Raw genomic sequence first — 18,571 nt, 5'->3', positions numbered from 1 at the left:
CGCCACAGGAAAGAAGCAATGCTTTGATCAATTGACTTGAAGAATTGTTTCGATAAAATGAAAACATTAAAAACAGCCTTGATTAATTCTAAGGCTAAGAAGAAGACAATGGTAGATTACGCTGTCTTTGTAGGTCAGATTTAGTCTTAGTGATCAGAGGAAAAATAATTAAAGGACATTAGAGAAGTTAAGGTTCGGGTTACATTTACTGAAACGTTTACTGAACATTTATGAAAACATTTACCTTACTAGATAGAATAAGATAAGATATCTATCAATTAATATCTTATAGAAAGAACCTAATCTGTCAAGGACAGGTAATTTTCCTGGGGTGGTATGAACAAAGGTGAAGACCTCAGTGAGATGGCCTGCAGTTCTGCTGCAAGAGCCAATAACAGTGGAGATAAAGGGCAGCTTTGGGTAGTCAATGAGATGGTACACAGTAAATAGTTGTACAGCATTAGTGCATTTGTTCATGGAGATGCATAAAGTAATAAAAGCTTTACTTAAGAAGTCTTGATGCATGCTCAATCATCAAGGTAAGGAAATAATCCAAAAGTTGATTCTGGTCCTCTGAACGTAGCTTTTTCAGTAATGAAATCTAAGAAATTAACTTCTCACTAAGATCAAATCTACATACTAGAGCAAACAGGTAATTTCATTCTGCTCTATTAAATCTAGTCTTCTGGTTTTAGAGTAGCATTTCTAAATAATAGTAAGAGTAATTTGAAAGAGTAAAAGAGTTAAAAGAGTGTGCATATTGGTGAAAAGGTGGCAGCCATTAAAAAAACCCTGTTATCCAACCAAAGTGCTAACACCCTATTAAGGAGAGTGGTCTGTAAGAACTGCATAATATTATTCTTTCTCAAAAGCTAACAGCTTGGTTCATGGATGGTGGCAAAGAACCTTGTTCCGAGGAATTATTATATACCACAAATAATAGAGGAGCTAATTTATCATGAAATTTCTTCTAGAATTTGACAGGAAATCCATCAGGACTGGAAGCTTATTTTGCATTGCATATTTGCAAAAGTAATTTCTCGTAAAGTTAGCAGAGAAAAACGGGTTTTTTTGCAACCTCGGTGCAAATGGTTAGAAACTCAAGCTTGACCAAAAACTGATCACTTCTGAAATATCGGATTGAAATTCTGACTAAGGAGACTTAAAAGATTGAAAAATACAGTTAATAAGATTGATAGTAAGTGAGCCTGATAGACCTTTAATTTGCAGGATCAAACGTGATGTTTCATAATGCCACCACTGATGTGTGAGGAGCGATGTTCAGAATAAGTTCTGTGAGAGCACAGAAGTAGGTGTAGCAATTAAATCAAATTCCATTTGTAAATAAAGTCAAAAGTTTAAGAAGAGTTTTATTCTGGTTAATGATTTAACCACAATTATTTGTTCCTTGTGTTTTTTTTTCTTGCCGTTTATTCTACTAGATAACTTGTTCCTGGTATGTAGATCTCTTCAAGCGCTGTTGCCAACACAATTTATCCTTGCATGATGCAAGTAGGATGAAATGTCTGCCTGGCTCTTCCCCAGATATCTTTGGGGAATTGTTGCTTATTGGCAAGCCAACTTAGGGCTCTTTGTCACATTCACAGACTTAATGTGGGATCTATTGCTATTTCACGTCTATTAAATTAGATTATTCCAGATATCAGTCATTTTGAAATATTCAAAAGTGTTGGATTCCAAACAGTGTTGGACTCTGAAATGTCTTAATGTAGTTTTAAGCCTGTAAAACCCATTTTAAACAATACTAATAACAACCAATAACACACAGCTGAACAGCAAGGTTTAATGCTATCAATTTTCTGTACCCATAAGACCTGGCAGGCAAAAGTTACACAAAGCTGGAGTGACCTGCTTGATGCTGTAATGCATTAGGACAACCTGCCATACTTTTTCTTTGGAGCAAATGGGATTACATACTGTGAAGTGTCCAGCATTGGCAGCGGATTTGCATCTAAGCCTCTGTTGTGCTTGGTGCTGGGTAACCCCTCTGTTATTACATAGATATGTGATTTAAGCTATTGAAGATGAACTTTACTCTACATTACCTGGAGATGACTAACCCTAGTACAAAATCTGTTTAATGACTAATTGTCGTCTTTGTGAGAGCAGGGCAAGTAATTCACAGCTAGGACATGTGTCCCGCTCAGGCTCAGCCCAGGGACCAAAATCAAAGTATTTCTAGTGATGACCGCGTGTCTGAAGTGGATGACTTCCTGATATGTGCTTACTGTGAAAACAGGCAAGTGCAGGCATGTCCTAACTCAGATCTGCTGACAGAGGTGTTAGAGTTTGCAGTATGGGAACAATTTTAGAATATGTCCTTGTTTTCATCTAACCTTGCAAATGGGTTTATTTTATTTACCTAGACCTGGTAATATTTGATTTTCTCTTAACTGAAAGCAAATATATGCCTCCAAATTAGCACGTTATCGGTTGTGAGGCTCATATCTCATTTAAGTGTTTCATAACGTGCAGCCTGATGCTTACTTTTCCCAAGCAGCACAGAATGAAGCCCTTGCACTGTTGAGTGCTGAATATTGTTGAACCTGTAAGATAGCAGCATGATTGACTTCTAAACTATTTATGCTGAGAAGTTCTCGACAGGAATCAAAGGCTTTTCTGATGTCGTGATGCAGCGTGTGTGCTAAAACTCCCCATCGTAGAAAATCCCGTGAGATACACTGAAGCTTTCAAAGATTGTAACTATATTCCCTCCCTTCTCTGTCCTACTCATGTCTCCCTTCAAGAAGATTTGTTAACTAATAGCATTTAGCTTTTTATTTGCATTTATGGATCTCAAAATCAGAATCTTCCATGTTTTTAAGATAAAGATCAAAATATCTAATGACTGTAAGATCTTATTTGTTCTCATGGAATTTAATCTTGTGCCTCTCTTTCTCTTAATTAAACTAGCAGGTCAGTACCTTTATCTAAGATTATAAAATAAAAAATAATACACACACACACACACACACACACACACACACACACACACACACACACACACATACATGTAATAATATATATATATATAAAAAACACCCAGCACGCCCCTGCGGGCGGTTTATCCTTCAAGCTCGGGTCCTCTACCAGAGGCCTGGGAGCTTGAGGGTTCTGCGCAGTATCTTAGCTGTTCCCAGGACTGCGCTCTTCTGGACAGAGATCTCCGATGTTGTTCCCGGGATCTGCTGGAGCCACTCGCCTAGCTTGGGAGTCACCGCACCTAGTGCTCCGATTACCACGGGGACCACCGTTACCTTCACCCTCCACATCCTCTCGAGCTCTTCTCTGAGCCCTTGGTATTTCTCCAGCTTCTCGTGTTCCTTCTTCCTGATATTGCTGTCATTCGGAACCGCTACATCGATCACTACGGCCGTCTTCTTCTGTTTGTCTACCACCACTATGTCCGGTTGGTTAGCCACCACCATTTTGTCCGTCTGTATCTGGAAGTCCCACAGGATCTTAGCTCGGTCATTCTCCACCACCCTTGGGGGCATCTCCCATTTTGACCTCGGGACTTCCAGGTTATACTCGGCACAGATGTTCCTGTACACTATGCCGGCCACTTGGTTATGGCGTTCCATGTATGCCTTGCCTGCTAGCATCTTGCACCCTGCTGTTATGTGCTGGATTGTCTCTGGGGCATCTTTACACAGCCTGCACCTGGGGTCTTGCCTGGTGTGATAGACCCCAGCCTCTATGGATCTTGTACTCAGAGCTTGTTCTTGTGCTGCCATGATTAGTGCCTCTGTGCTGTCTTTCAGTCCAGCTTTGTCCAGCCACTGGTAGGATTTCTGGATATCAGCCACCTCCTCTATCTGCCGGTGGTACATACCGTGCAGGGGCCTGTCCTTCCATGATGGTTCCTCGTCTCCCTCCTCTTTCTTGGGTTTCTGCTGCCTGAGGTATTCACTGAGCACTCGGTCAGTTGGGGCCATCTTCCCAATGTATTCTTGGATGTTCGTTGTCTCATCCTGGACTGTGGTGCTGACACTCACCAGTCCCCGGCCCCCTTCCTTCCGCTTAGCGTACAGCCTCAGGGTGCTGGACTTGGGGTGAAACCCTCCATGCATGGTAAGGAGCTTTCTTGTCTTTATGTCAGTGGCTTCTATCTCCTCCTTTGGCCAGCCTATTACCCCAGCAGGGTACCTGATCACGGGCAGGGCGTACGTGTTGATGGCCCGGATCTTGTTCTTACCATTCAGCTGACTCCTCAGGACTTGCCTGACCCTCTGCAGGTACTTGGTGGTTGCAGCCTTTCTAGCGGCTCTTCATGGTTCCCATTTGCCTGCGGGATCCCCAGGTACTTGTAACTGTCCTCTATGTCTGCAATGTTGCCTTCTGGTAGTTCAATCCCCTCAGTTCTGACTACCTTCCCTCTCTTTGTTACCATCCGACTACACTTCTCCAGTCCGAACGACATTCCAATGTCATTGCTGTATAGCCTGGTAGTGTGGATCAGTGAATCGATGTCTCGTTCACTCTTGGCATACAGCTTGATGTCATCCATGTACAGGAGGTGGCTGACAACTGCTCCGTTCCGTAGTCGGTATCCGTAGCCAGTCTTGTTAATGATCTCACTGAGGGGGTTCAGGCCTATGCAGAACAGCAGTGGGGACAGAGCATCTCCTTGGTAGATCCCGCACTTGATGGTGACTTGTGCTATGGGCTTGGAGTTGGCCTCTAGTGTTGTACGCCACATCCCCATTGAGTTCCTGATGAAGGCTCTTAGGGTCCCATTGATCTTGTACAATTCTAGGCATTCCAGTATCCAGCTGTGGGGCATTGAGTCATAGGCCTTCTTGTAATCAATCCAGGCAGTGCACAGGTTGGTCAGTCTGGTCTTGCAGTCTCGGCTGACTGTTCTGTCTACCAGTAGCTGGTGTTTTGCGCCTCTGGTATTCTTGCCAATTCCTTTCTGTGTCCCACTCATGTATTGACCCATGTGCCTGTTCATCTTAGCCGATATGATGCCTGACAGGAGCTTCCATGTAGTACTGAGGCAGGTTATTGGTCGGTAGTTGGAGGGGACCGGTCCCTTCTTGGGGTCCTTGGGGATCAGGACCGTCCGACCTTCGGTTAGCCACTCTATAACTAGCTGGATATATACTATATATATATATATTGCATATATATATATATATATATATATATATATATATATATATATATATCGTGTGTGAATATATAATATTAAGCGTTGTGTAAATATATATAGCGTGTGTGTATATATAGTGTGTATGTATGTATGATATATATATATGTGTGTGTGTATGTATATATATATATATATTATGTGTGTGTTGTATATATATATATATATATATATATATATATGTATATATATATATATATATGCGTGTGTATGTATATAATATATGTGGTGTGTATATATATATGCGTGTGTGTATATATATATGCGTGTGTATATAGTATAGTGTATATATATATAGCTGTGTGTATATATATATGCGTGTGTATATATATATAACGTGTGTTATATATATATATGGTGTGTATATATAGTATATTATATGTGTGTTGTATAATATATATTGTGTGTGTATAATAATAATGTGTGTGGCATATAATAATATATATAGTATAGTAGTGTATATATTATGTGTGTTAGTATATATATATATAATGTATTATATTATATAATATATATATTAGTATATATATATATATATATATATATATATGATAGTATAGTGACCAAAAAGTGCACAGTTTTATTGCTAAAAATAAATGAAGGATGCCTTCAAAGGTGGTGTTTATTCAGTATTTGTGCTGTAAACAGAAATCCTCTAGGGTTTGGTCATGCAATGTATATCAATTGTACAGTTTTTCAAGCTCCTCAGCAAGTATGCTGCCCTAGTCATTGCTAAGAAACTTCCTACAGTTTTTACTGTGTGTTTACACTGTCTTGAGACTGTTCTCTGTCTCATATGTTTCAATGTGATGTGATGGTGCTGGATACATGTTTAGAGTCGTTACTATACTGTAGAATCTGGTGTCTGTTTGATGGACATCCTTTGACGGATAACAACGCAATCCACTAATGCCTAAAACCTTTGCAAACTATTGCATATATGCACACGTACTCAGTTGCTCGCATTATCTGCTTGCTTTCATCACTTTCTCATTCAAGCGCTCTCTTTAAATTCCACCTAATAAGAAAATGTTGTCTTGGGGCCGTCTGGTCAGCTTGAACTAGGATGTCAGTGAGAACACAATGGGGCATAGCACTGACTTAACATCACGGTTAATAATTTACAGACCTGCTGCAAATGTTTCACAGCACATTTTTTTTCCCATGAGGAGATCACTTGTTTAAATTGTGGTGTGAATAACTGACTATATTCAAGCACAGCTCACAGAGTCCAATTACTAATCTCAGCAGATAAGCATTTCTGCTGTTATCTGGAGTTTTGAATTCAATTGAATGTGAGAACAGGGGCCACGCAAGTCGATGTTGGTCAGTGTAATAATAATGCATCTTTGTTCATATACAATGGCAAACTTTGAAACGCTCGGGATCCCTGCTTAACAAAGCATTTAGATGGAAATCAAGGTCAGATTGATGTTTATTTGTTTTGGCCTTAGGACCTGTATGAAAATACCCCTCAATGAGGAAAAACTCCCACGAAAACCTCATCAACATTAAAGGCAGTTTGTTCTGTTTGTGTGTTGCTGTTTACCAGGGAGGCTTTTGATCACTGACACCCCCCATAGATAAAGTGAAGCATGAAGGCCAAATCCTGCCCCGCATTGATCTGAACAAACATCCCCCTCCCGTTGCCAGCATACACGCACACACACACACGCACACACGCTGTCCTAATATTACCATAGTGTTAGTACTCTACAGCAAGATCAACAGTGTGTGACAACAGCTGTGTCACATTATGAATATTGCAACATCAATGGGTGCAGAGGTCATTATACGAATTAATTGGCAGTGGTGCTGTCATTAACGCTATCTAAACACGCCTATAGTTAATGCGAATGATCCAAAAATGTTTTATCTAATTGTTTATTTATGCTGTCCCTCCATTATTCGTTTTCAGCTTTTGCTAGTGGCATTAGGGTGATCCTGTGTGTAAGTTGCAGACAGAGATTTTGCACTATTCTGTGAATGTTATTTCTTCAAAGTTGCCCTGCATTATTAATTTGAGTGTTAGTTTCAAGTTGCCTTGGGTACTTATCTTTGTGTTTTTACCCTCCAACCCTCTGTAATTTCCTATTACCCCCTCCTCTTTGCCCATTCCCCCTTTGCCACCCTCCTCTCTCTCCCTCCCTTTTTTTCTCTCCCAGGCGAGTGATGCATGCTGCAAACGGTGCGTGCGTGTAGTGTGAGCGAGAGCCATCGGTGTATGCGTGTGCTTGTGTTGCGTGTGTGTTTGACTGTATGAGTGTGTGTGTTTGAATGTGTGTTGAGAGAGAGAGAGCGAACGAGCGAGAGAGAGAGAGAGAGAGAGAGAGAGAGAGAGAGAGACGGATAGACCGAGCCTCTAACACGGAGCATGCCTCTGCGTCCGGCAGCCGGCAAACATGAGCCACCGAGCCCTCCACGGCAGGACCAGCAGCAGCAGCAGCACACACACTCACACACACTCACACACCCTCACACACACGCAGCAAACGGCAGCCAGGGGGCCAGCACTGACAGCAGCAGCTCCCGGGAAGAGGACAGTGGCGTTCCCGTTCCTCACGGTGTTCCGGCTTTCCGTCCCAGTGCAGAGCGTAGCAACAGTGCAAGAGCACCCATGGAGGAGCCAACAGGCAACACGGTGGTCATCCGCATTGGAATCCCAGACTTGCAGCAGACGGTAAGAGCTCATTCTGTAGCCAGAGTATAAAAGAGAGGTAATCTGCCTCTCCCCCTTCCTCTTTGAATAGGTGCTTTCTACCTCTCTACTGCTGGCTTTATGTATTATCTGTCCTTTTAAACATCGTCAGCTTTTAATTTTTCGTCTTTTCCGTCAGCTTCTCTTTATCCTTATCACCCATGCTCTTCTTTTCCCTTGTTTTCGGTTTTGGTTTTTTTTGGTATGCACACTTAGTAGCTGTGTTTGCTTGCTGGCTTCTGGGGGTTCCACTCCTCCCCTCCCCACCTTTTCCACTGTTGCCTCGCTAATAAATCTACCTCTTCATTAACTGGGCTTCAGCTGACTTTGACAACTGGCCACTTAGGGTGAGAATGGGGGTCTGAGGGAAGGGGGAGGAACGGAAAAGGCATCAGGGGTAACGGAGGCTGTGAGGTGATTGCAAATGCCCAAGAAGGCACGAGGTAGAGAATCATGACAGTTATACCTAAACAGTAAAACTTTACCTCATCATGTCGTCTTCCCACTGTGTTTGCTCTGTGCCCAGAGAGTATAACAGGTCCAATCATACACTGTTCCTCCACTAATGAAGCTGCAGTTTCTCTGAATGTGTAGCCTGTGCCTGTGTAGTATTGCAGCCACTGAAAATAAGAGCAGAACCATCAGACTGTTGAAACCATTTGATCGCCTTCACAAGTGTGTCCATATCGGTATGTGATTGCTGCAGAAGGTGGTGTGAAACAGGACAAATGGGCACATAGTAAATTAGTTCTGTCATTCAGTTTTCAAGCTCTGCTATCTCATTCATGTAGATTCAACAACATTGAGTAATGCAGTGCAGTGGAACATCTCTCACTGAAGTGTCAAGGTGCCATTTCTTTGAGGTTAACGGGGATCTTCAATTTGATTGCCTGGAACTGCACTTAACTGCAGAGAAATAGCATTTTACTGTTTGATTGGCTGTAAAATAAAACGTTCAGCTCAACATATCTTGACCCCATGATATATGTCTGCATCTATTGCTGCTCTCTCTCTCGCTCTCTCTCCACATATTATATATATATAATATATATATATATAATATTATTATATATATATATATATATTATATATATATATATATTATATATATATATATATATAATAATATATATATATATATATTATATATATATATATATATTATATGTCAGTAGCACATATAAGATCACACTATTAGACAAATGAAGTGACATTCCTCTGGAATACCACATGACTCTGAGTCAACACTTATCAACTTATCTAGCCATTCATCTTCTGTTTCACATTAATACTCGAGATATTGTCTATTAATTGTAAAGCAAAACACACACAGATTATACCCTGGCAGCCATTCGCTACATACTTGTGCTCAGTTACTAAGCTTTTTGCAAGAAGTTAGGCTGAGTGTCCCGTTTCTATTCATTCTGCAGACATTGATGGCAAAGGCAAGAGGCTGGTGCTCTGTTTGTTGTTGTTGATTACCTCATTGTCGTTGGATACTTGGCTGAAATGACCCATTGTATCTTAGTGAGGCTCCAGCACCGAATGCCAGGAATAAAGGCAGGAAATAAAAGGAAGGCAGCTGAAAAGAAAGTAGAGAATTCCCCAAAGGTGCTATAGAATAGCCCTGTGTGGACAAAAATGTTTTCAAGCAAGCTCAAACTCATGTCCACACAAACGCTCAAAACTCTCAGCATGCAAATATGTAATTATATAGAATAAGTATTTGCAGTTACATGAAAGAATACACACACACACACACCTGGGCATGGTTTTACAAGCTTACACAGTTACACACTCAAACATGCACTCATGTTCATGATTCCTAATCCCATTGCCCGGGGAATTGCCTTAATGTGGTTATGTAATGTTAAGATGCTCCACGAATTATTAGTTTCAGTTTCAGTCACATTTAGTCCAGTATATGGATAAGAAAGCAAGAACACATATGGGATGTCACAGTGATAGAGGGAAAGACAAACAGAGAGTTTGCCTGAAGTCTGACAGACAAACATAGAGGCAGCTGACAGATGGCCAGATTCTGACAGTTTGAATCTTTTATGGAGCAGTCAAAAGTGACTCGTGTGTACTCTGAGTAAGCAGGAGATTACACTAGAATAGTCTGCCTGAAGTAGGATTACACATCTCCTGCTGTGTTTCAAGCCTAGATCAGGAGAATGAAGCACCATGCAAAGATCATGCTGGGCAACATTTTCCCTTTTCTGCGAGAAATTAGGGTGGAGCACAGCCCAATATGCAGTAAAGCCAGAGTATAAAATAGTTAATAGTTCCTTCACAATTCCTTTCTCAATCTCTGGCCTATTATGTTGAGTTCCCAGTATTTTTTCAGCCTAATTAATCTGAAGTAGGGGTATTATTTCTGGTGCTATTCTTGCATGTGAACTGTGTTTTGAGAATTTCTTCTTCAGGTGTGGTTAGGTGATGGAGTAAAATAAAGAGTGGTGTTAAAATTATGGAAGACAATTATGGAAATTATGGAAGAAAATTAATGGATTTTAGTCATTCAGCTTGCAATTTATTCTAAGCAAGTCCGTCATTACATAAAAGTACTGTTCAGTCTTTGGCAAACATTTAATCTCTAACTATATTTTGGCAACAGGAGATAGTACAGTTGCATTAGCAGTCAGTACCACCTTTTGTTCGGTCGGGGTGTTTGGGAAATTATTTGTAAAGATTGTACTTTTATCCGACCATGGGTATCATTTGGTATTCATCATACCTAGCTTCACAAAAATTCTATTTTTGTGATTGAAGCAAAAAAGATAGATTCCCAATACCGCTAATGGGTGTCATTCATCTCTCAAAAGAGAGGGAGACACACACATAAATAGTCTGCCCCACTATTGCCTACCTGCTTTAATCCATCTTCTCCATTTATTTTCGTGTTACGTCTCTCAGTGCATCCCATTTCTTTATCCATTCACAGAATACATTTTTCTGTCAGATGCAGAAATCTGTCACGATTATGATGTTGAGAAAATAATTTTAAAAATAAACAAAAAACAAACCAAAAAAAACCCCCTCAAGTCTTGTTATATAGACCTTTGGGTTTGAGGGTTACACGCAGTATGCTTTCTCTTTGAAAATACATTTGTCTTGTGGAAGCTCGAGGTTTCAGCTCTCTTGTTTGTAACAATAGTTGCTGCATCTTATTGGGTCGAACTGAAATAGACATCTTGAAGGCCCTTTCATTGTCTCTGTGCATATTTTCCTGTTCACATGCTTGCATGTAGCAGCATATGGTGTCCCTCCTTACACTTTACATCCTTTTGTGCTGGACTTAGCACTTTGTGATGCCCTCTTTGTCTTTTCTGTTGTTTTTGAATTTTTTTCCACCTCTTCTGTCTGCCTGTGTAGTTGGCTTATAAGGTACCCTGTTTTTCCTGTCTGCTACTGTCTTGAACTGCTGTCTGAGTAAGTTATTTTCTGGAAACATGTGGCACATGTACATATGTAGGCTTAATATTTTATGAAAGACATTGTCCTTGACATTTTTCATTCTACAGTACTCTTCAAAAGTCTTGAGTCACCGCTAATTTCGTTATATTTTGCTAGGAAAATAGAAAATAGGTGCAGCAATTTATTGAAGTTGAGGCAGTCTTAAGAAGTCTTCAGGAATAGTTCTCCAGGCTTCTTGAAGAGCATCTTCTTTGGATGTTTGCTGCCTTTTGTTCTGTTCTCTGTTAAGATGATCCCACACTGCTTCAATAATGTCGAGGTCCACATGCTGGGGAGTGTTCCATTGTGCGGTTTTTTCTCCATGGTATAGTTTTGCTGCATTGGCAGTGTGTTTGGAATCAATGCAAAAAAATTATGCTGTTGCCAATCAGGCAGATTCCAGACTTTACTGTGTGGTGTTTAAACATATGATTGCACTTTTCAGTGTTCCACCCAAAACCGATGGAACCCATTGAACCCAAAATTTCAAACTTGGTTTCATCACTCCATTGATTTTCACTCCAGTTCTTGTATAATTTGGCATTGTTCAGTCATTTCTCCCTGTTTCCCTTTCTTTAAAATGGCTTTTGCAAAGCGACCCTTCCACTGAAACCCTGAAGACATAACTTTTACATACTAGTAAAGTTTTCGTTTTGCTTTTTAGGCCTGCCCCACTTCTCCTTGTTCAATTTCCTGTGCACTACAAACCGTTTCAAGATAGACCATGTTTTCAGCTGACTGAGGATGGCTTAGTTGGTGCAAAAATCCAGCTTTATACCTGTTAAACTCTGTTATTTGTAGCATTTTTCTTTAAGCTAACTAAAGAAATTCAAAGGCTGCTGACAGGATGCTAGAAATAAAGTCACTAAAGATACTTGTCTGTTATGTGTAAACCCAATGCTGATTCATCCCTGCTGTCTTTTTTGTGCTGTTGAAATTTTGAAAAAGTCTGTGCTAGTGACTAATTGTTCAAACGCCATCTCAATTATTCAAATTTAGAATTTTTATTAGTCAAAGTAAAAAATGACAGTTTTTGTAGGACTGTTAAATTTAATTTTGATCTCGTGATGTGGAAAATAGACTATAAGTTTAAAAATGTCTCTTCTCCATTAACCCCAAGGCTTGTCATTTTGACCTTACAGTTGTAAATCTGTTGCTGAATAAATAATAGGATTTTTGTTTTCAAGTGGAAATTTCAGAAATTGAAAAAAAGCTAAAAAAAAAAGTTCAAGTTGTTTTTATATCATCAGCGTCAAATTCTTTTCTTGGCCAATTTACCGAGTATATATCCAGTGACAGTTATGCCTTATGTCATTTTTGTACTCTGTGGAACATGTGGCCATCATGTTTTGAGTACCTGCTGTGTAGCCTCCTGGCAGATTAATCTCTTTTGTCCCTTTTGTGTGTTCTTGTTTAACTACCATCTGCCTGCATCGTCAGTCCAGATGATATTTTGACGTATTTCCAAATATGCAACTGTTGTTTTCCTTAGCCAGTAAGAGTGGGGACCTGTCGTTTAGTAACTTGTTAATTAGTACTGCTACCTGATTTACACTGTCGATTGGTTGAATGCAGGCTGCAAAATTTAGTAGCTGAAAAACAAATATGATTTCAGTTCTGTTATCCTGGTGTTACCCAAATTAACAGTTCTGCTGGTGCCTTTCTGAGTAGAAGAAGGGATTTCCCTGTGCATCTAGTAAATTGGTGCGGGTGTAGGTGTGAGTGGTAGTCTGTCTCTCTGATGACCTGCCCTGGCTCTAGCTCATCTCTCACTCAGTGTCAGCTGGGATAGGCTCCAGCTCGCTGCAACTCAGTTGGATAAGTTGTTAAGAAAATGGATGGATTGAGATTTAGAAGCAGAAACCAAATATTAACAGACCTGGACTGAGCTCAAGCCCCCGAAAATAATTCAGGACTAAGAACGCAACTTTTCAGTCCAAATACTGACACAGACACCTTGACTCAAACGATCTGTTTCTTTAGTTTGTTTGTTTTTTATTTTTTGTCCAGTTGATACTATTGTTAAGTGTTTTGTTTTTTTTGAGAAGGACAACCGCTGCCCAAGCAAAAACCTGTAGTGATCCCATATGTGTCAGGAGTATCGGAGCACTTGAGACGCATTTTTTCTAAACACCGGGTTTCTGTGGCTTTTAAACCCCAAAACACGCTGTGCCAAAAATTGGTCCACCCCAAGGATCGGGTCCCCCGACACAAACAAAGTAACATAGTGTACGCTGTTAAGTGCCAGGAGGATTGCCAGCATTTGTAGCGGATGACACAACACAGGAGAGCTACCTCGTCAGGCCAGGACTCTGCAGTCTATTTACACCTGCAGGCCAGTGGACACTCTTTCAAGGATGAGGATGTACACATCCTGGACAGGGAGGAACGCTGGTTTGAGCGCGGAGTCAAGGAGGCCATTTACGTGAAAAGGGAAAGACCATCTCTGAATCGAGGAGGGGGCCTAAGGGTACATCTTTCGCCATCTTACTAATGCTGTGATTGCAGCCATTCCCCAACTCTCTGTGAATGGTACTCATGGCTCATGGCGATCGCGGCTCAAGCATTGGGAGTTCGCCTTGTAATCGGAAGGTTGCCGGTTCGCGCCCCGGCTTGGACAGTCTTGGTCGTTGTGTCCTTGGGCAAGACACTTCACCCGTTGCCTACTGGTGGTGGTCAGAGGGCCCGGTGGCGCCAGTGTCCGGCAGCCTCACCTCTGTCAGTGCGCCCCAGGGTGGCTGTGGCTACAATGTAGCTGCCATCACCAGTGTGTGAATGTGTGTGTGAATGGGTGGATGACTGGTTGTGTAAAGCGCTTTGGGGTCCTTAGGGACTAGAAAAGCGCTATACAAATACAGGCCATTTACCATAGATCAGTGGGTTTTGGTCAGTGGTCATGAGAATTTGCATAATTAAGATTAAGGAACTGACCTGCCAGCCCATTGTTCCTTCAGTGGGCTGGTTTCAGTCATTATGCAAATGTGCTGTTTATAAGATTGGGGAAACCTGCAGTCAGCTGAGACTGAAGAAGTCACTTGGACGAGTGACGAAACGTTTCTCCCACAAAACGCTACGTCCAGATGAACAGTATTAACCTTTGGAGATATTGTTAAGTTTGTAAACTGTTAATTTTGTTAACTACCTTTTTAGAAGCGTTTTATGTGTCTGACAAGCTTCCATGTTCAACAGTAAGTTGCTAAGAGCATGTTTAGGCTCATTGGTGCTGAGCAGGTATTCTGCAGTGAGCTTACCACAGAAAGCAGATGTATTACAAGCGAGAGTAAATGAAAACATCAAATTTGTAGCAGGATAGCTAAAATAAGCTATCCACAAAGCCAACCCTCGTGGTTGTTGCTTTAAGGTTCTTTTCTTGTATTAGAACTGTACTTGACCCCCCCAAAATGTAATTACTCTCATCTTTATTGCATAGCTTTTACATCTTGATGCATAATAATGAATGAAAATAATAAAAAGTCATCTAAACGTCACCCATCCACCACTTGATAGTTAATATGAGGTGTTTGTTGATATGCTGTGTTTGGTTTTCTCTAAACGTGGCACTGTGCTTTATGATTAAACCTCTTGGTCTCACCTGTCCAGAGGACATTGTTCCAAAAGTCTGGTGGGTTGTTCACCTTGGGGTGAATTTGGAACATCCACTCCTGAGAAGATTGGCAACTGTGTTAAATCTTGAACTCTGTTTCTGTAATTGGGCTTAGTTGTGTGTTGTTATTCATCCGATCTGGGTTAGTTCGATTAGTTATTTCTTGTTGATATTATCAAAATAATAATAGTATAGACAATATATTAGTGTCCTGAAATGATCAACCAAGGTTATGGTTATTCTTAAATTATTATTATGTCAAGTCATAATAATATAGGATTTTTAAGACTGATACTGATAGTTGGTGATTTAAAAATGCTTTATTGGCTGATATATATATATTTTTTTAGACACACAAAACATGAACAGGTTTCTCTTAAAGTTTTATGTGTAGTAACTCATCCATGCTTTACTCAACTCACATCAGCAGGCTGTTGTGTTTGTGACATTATAAACATTGTTGCTGTCAGGGATGTTGAAGAGTTGCCTGTGGTAGACAAGCTGTACATTACTAACACTCGTACAGTGACTGAAGGGTGTTTCTTCTTTACTTTAACATTTTTCATTACAATATTAGTTTGCGGTCAAGCTCTAACTATAGGAAAGTTATTTCTCATTAAATACTGTGATTGTTTCATCGATCTTTTTATACCAATCCATTGCTTTTTTTCTTCTGTATTACTTTTTTAGCCTTTTCTGTCTTTTGTGTGTTATCCTCATTTTTATCTTTTTCCTGAGTCTAGTCTGAGAGAAGCCTGGGAATATAAAGAGATATTAATATTAGCCCAGTCAGACTGACCTTTTGTCACAAGAGTGGTCTAGATATTAATTGTGTTTGTGCAGGGAGGACATCCCTCTCCATTGTAATATTATATCTATAACCAAAAATGGTTATATAGCTATAGATGGCTGGCATGTCCTGTGTTTCAAGCCAAAAGCATCTAATTGCATAAGCCTTCAGCTGTTTGACCATCAAGTTAAAATCAAATGCTATGTGCAGTAGATAGTGCTCTTGGAGACATTTTAAACACAATACTTGAAGTCAATACAGTAAGACTCTCTTCTTTGCAGCCAATGGGGAAAAAGGAAGCCCCTAGGCAATACAGACATTTCCAATAGCCTGCACTACAGTAGTGATCTGCTACAGCCCTCTATTCTCAGCAGAGGAGCTCAGCTTCTACTGTTTTAACTGTAGTGAAATAAATCACTTAGCAACAGATAAACAGTCTTTGTGGCTCATGAAAAAGAATAACCATGACATAATTAGTTTTGGTTCCATATAAAAGACAAAAAATTCTTCTGTCTAAGTGTAGGTTCGCACACTGTCTTGATGCGGTGCTAAAATTTTTAAAAGATTACGCACACAGTGTTGTCTTTCCTACTTGAACTCTCTGCTTCTCTAGATCGAATTGATTTTATCACGCAGATGCTTATAGAGCAGCCAGGTTGTAATTTCACAGTTAGCTGCTGGATAAATCAAAATGGGGTTTGGTTAAAAATACAGTTTTTATAGTGAAGGTTTTAAAAATGTTTCAAAGTAATCTAATCCAAAATGCAAAAAAGAGTAAAAGCAGGTACAAACGTATTTATTTATTGCAAATCGCTGTGTAGTATCTAAGTGTTTATGTGCCTTTGCAGTTCTGAGTCTGTGTCTTATTGGAGTGTTCATATCTCAGTGATGACTGGCGTTAACTGTAAATCTTGTTGGCATATCAGTCTCGCCTGTCAACAATAATGGAAAAGAGGACTTTAATCGATATTTGTTGCGTGTGCTGGTGTGTGTCCTTGTCCAATTATGCATGCATAAAGGAACATGGTGTCTGAATGAGACAGATGGGAAGTAGAAGATTCTAAAGAGTTCTTATAACATGGAGTATACTTGTCAGTGGCATTTTTTAACAAGTTCGGAAAACGTACTGCAATAATAAACCATTATGATACCATTTCACAGTTGGCAAAGATTTGTAGGTACATCCCTGGTTTAGATCTGGTGACTGTGGAGGCTATTTAAGTAAACTCATTGTCATGTTCAAGAAACCAGTTTGAGGTGAGCTGAGCTTTGTGACATGGAACATTATCCTGCTGGAAGCAGCCATCCAAAGATGAGTACAGTGTGGTCATAAAGGGATCGACATGGCCAGTAATAACGCTCAGGTAGGCAGCGGCGTTGGAATGATGCTCATTTTATGCTAAGGAGCCCAAAGTGTGCCATAAAAGTGATCTCCCACACCATTACATCACCAACAACCTCAGCCTTTGATACAAGGCATATTTTCAGCAGAAATTGAGAGTTATCAGTCCAGGGAACATATTTCAGATCTTCTATTTTATTATTGAAAATTGAAGGGTCTTTACCTTGTTTAGTATAAATTGTCTTGAGGTGACTGTGATTTGTGCTATATAAATAAAATTGAACTGCACTGAATTAAATTATTGTCCAACTTTTGCAAGCCTGTATGATTTATAGCTTCGGTTTACTGCTTTTAGTTGACATGAATGGCTTGAACTTATGCTGCTGTGCTTCATCTGCTTCAAGTTTTGAAGTGTTGTTCATTCAGAGATGCTTGTCTGCATACCTTTGTTTTAGGAGTTGTGATATGAGTTTGGATTGCTGTTATGTTAGCTCAAAGCTTTTTTTAAAATTGTCCTCTGAACTTTGACATCAACAGAGTATTTACATTCAGAGAACTGCACAGCACTGCCTATTTTTCTTTTTTAAACCATTCTACATAAACCCTAGAGATGGTTTCATGGGAAAATCCCAAGAGATCGGTAGTTTCTGAAGTACTTAGACCAGTCCATCTGGCAACCAGCACTTAAATTGCCTTTCTTCCCCATTCTAATGCTCAGTTTGAACTTTAGCAGGTCATCTTAACCATGTCTACCTGTCAAAATACACAGAGGTGCTGCCATGTGATTGGTTGATTAGATATTTGTGTTAAAAAGCAGTTGGACGGGCGGGCTGGTGTGTATAAATACAGCACTTTTTAAGTGCAGTTGTCTGTGTGTGAACTCCCAAGTGAAGACACAAAGATGTGAAAGAAAGTGTCGTGCAATAACAAATTTGACTAATTTGAATAAAACTAAAGACAATGTATCCTTTTTTAGCTAGTTTTGTGAGTACCCAGTTATTTTTATATTTTATAATAAAATAAATAAGTGCGCAACCTGACATGTGCCTTGACCCCCAGTTTTAGCTTTTAGCTTAGCGCTAATAAATTCTCACGCTTCTTCTGTGTTCTCCTTAGAGTCCCTAATTAAAGTACGTCTCTGTCTCACCCTTAAACTACTAATGTGTGAACTCATATCATGTTGTGTGTGTTCGTATGCTCAGTAACTGTGGGTAATTCTGGCTATATGTATGTAAGTGCCATGACTTTGTGCTGCATGAGAGAACATGTCAGTGTAGATCAACAACACTGAGGTTTGTGTGATGCAGTGATCTGAATTTACTGCAACTGCCAAAATGTTTGGTCATAAGATAACCTGACTATTCCCAGCTGGCATACATGGTTTTAGTCATATCTTTATGAAGGTTGCAATATTGAGGTTTTTGTTGAATCTGTTCTGAAGAAGTGACCCTTTGGATTTATTTAGCCTCAATGATAAAATTTAGATGGACAAATATAATAAA

General features: G+C 40.0%; 1 protein-coding gene across 9 annotated transcripts in view; it reads left to right on the top strand.

Moving 5' to 3' along the window:
• Positions 1 to 7,320: 7,320 nt before the first annotated feature.
• Positions 7,321 to 18,571, top strand: part of shank3a (SH3 and multiple ankyrin repeat domains 3a) — a 158,928-nt gene continuing 147,677 nt past the window's right edge. For 5 of the 9 annotated variants that reach the window (XR_001336747.2, XR_001336746.2, XM_014337405.2 and 2 more), the window contains exon 1: positions 7,321 to 7,856. Coding sequence is in view for 7 of the 9 variants with exons in the window: in XM_014337405.2 (XP_014192891.2) it covers positions 7,551 to 7,856 (306 nt within the window). In the remaining 2 variants the exon portion in view is untranslated. The remainder of the gene's footprint in view (positions 7,857 to 18,571) is intronic. The other 4 variants (XM_014337404.2, XM_014337401.2, XM_014337403.2 and 1 more) reach the window with 1 other exon arrangement.

The sequence above is a fragment of the Haplochromis burtoni genome, unplaced genomic scaffold (genome assembly GCF_018398535.1).
Source record: "Haplochromis burtoni strain Fernald_Lab_line unplaced genomic scaffold, NCSU_Asbu1 Contig_179, whole genome shotgun sequence".
NCBI classification, from domain to species: Eukaryota; Metazoa; Chordata; class Actinopteri; order Cichliformes; family Cichlidae; genus Haplochromis; species Haplochromis burtoni.
Note: the sequence above shows the minus strand (reverse complement) of the source record. Positions and strands in the feature narration are given on the sequence as shown.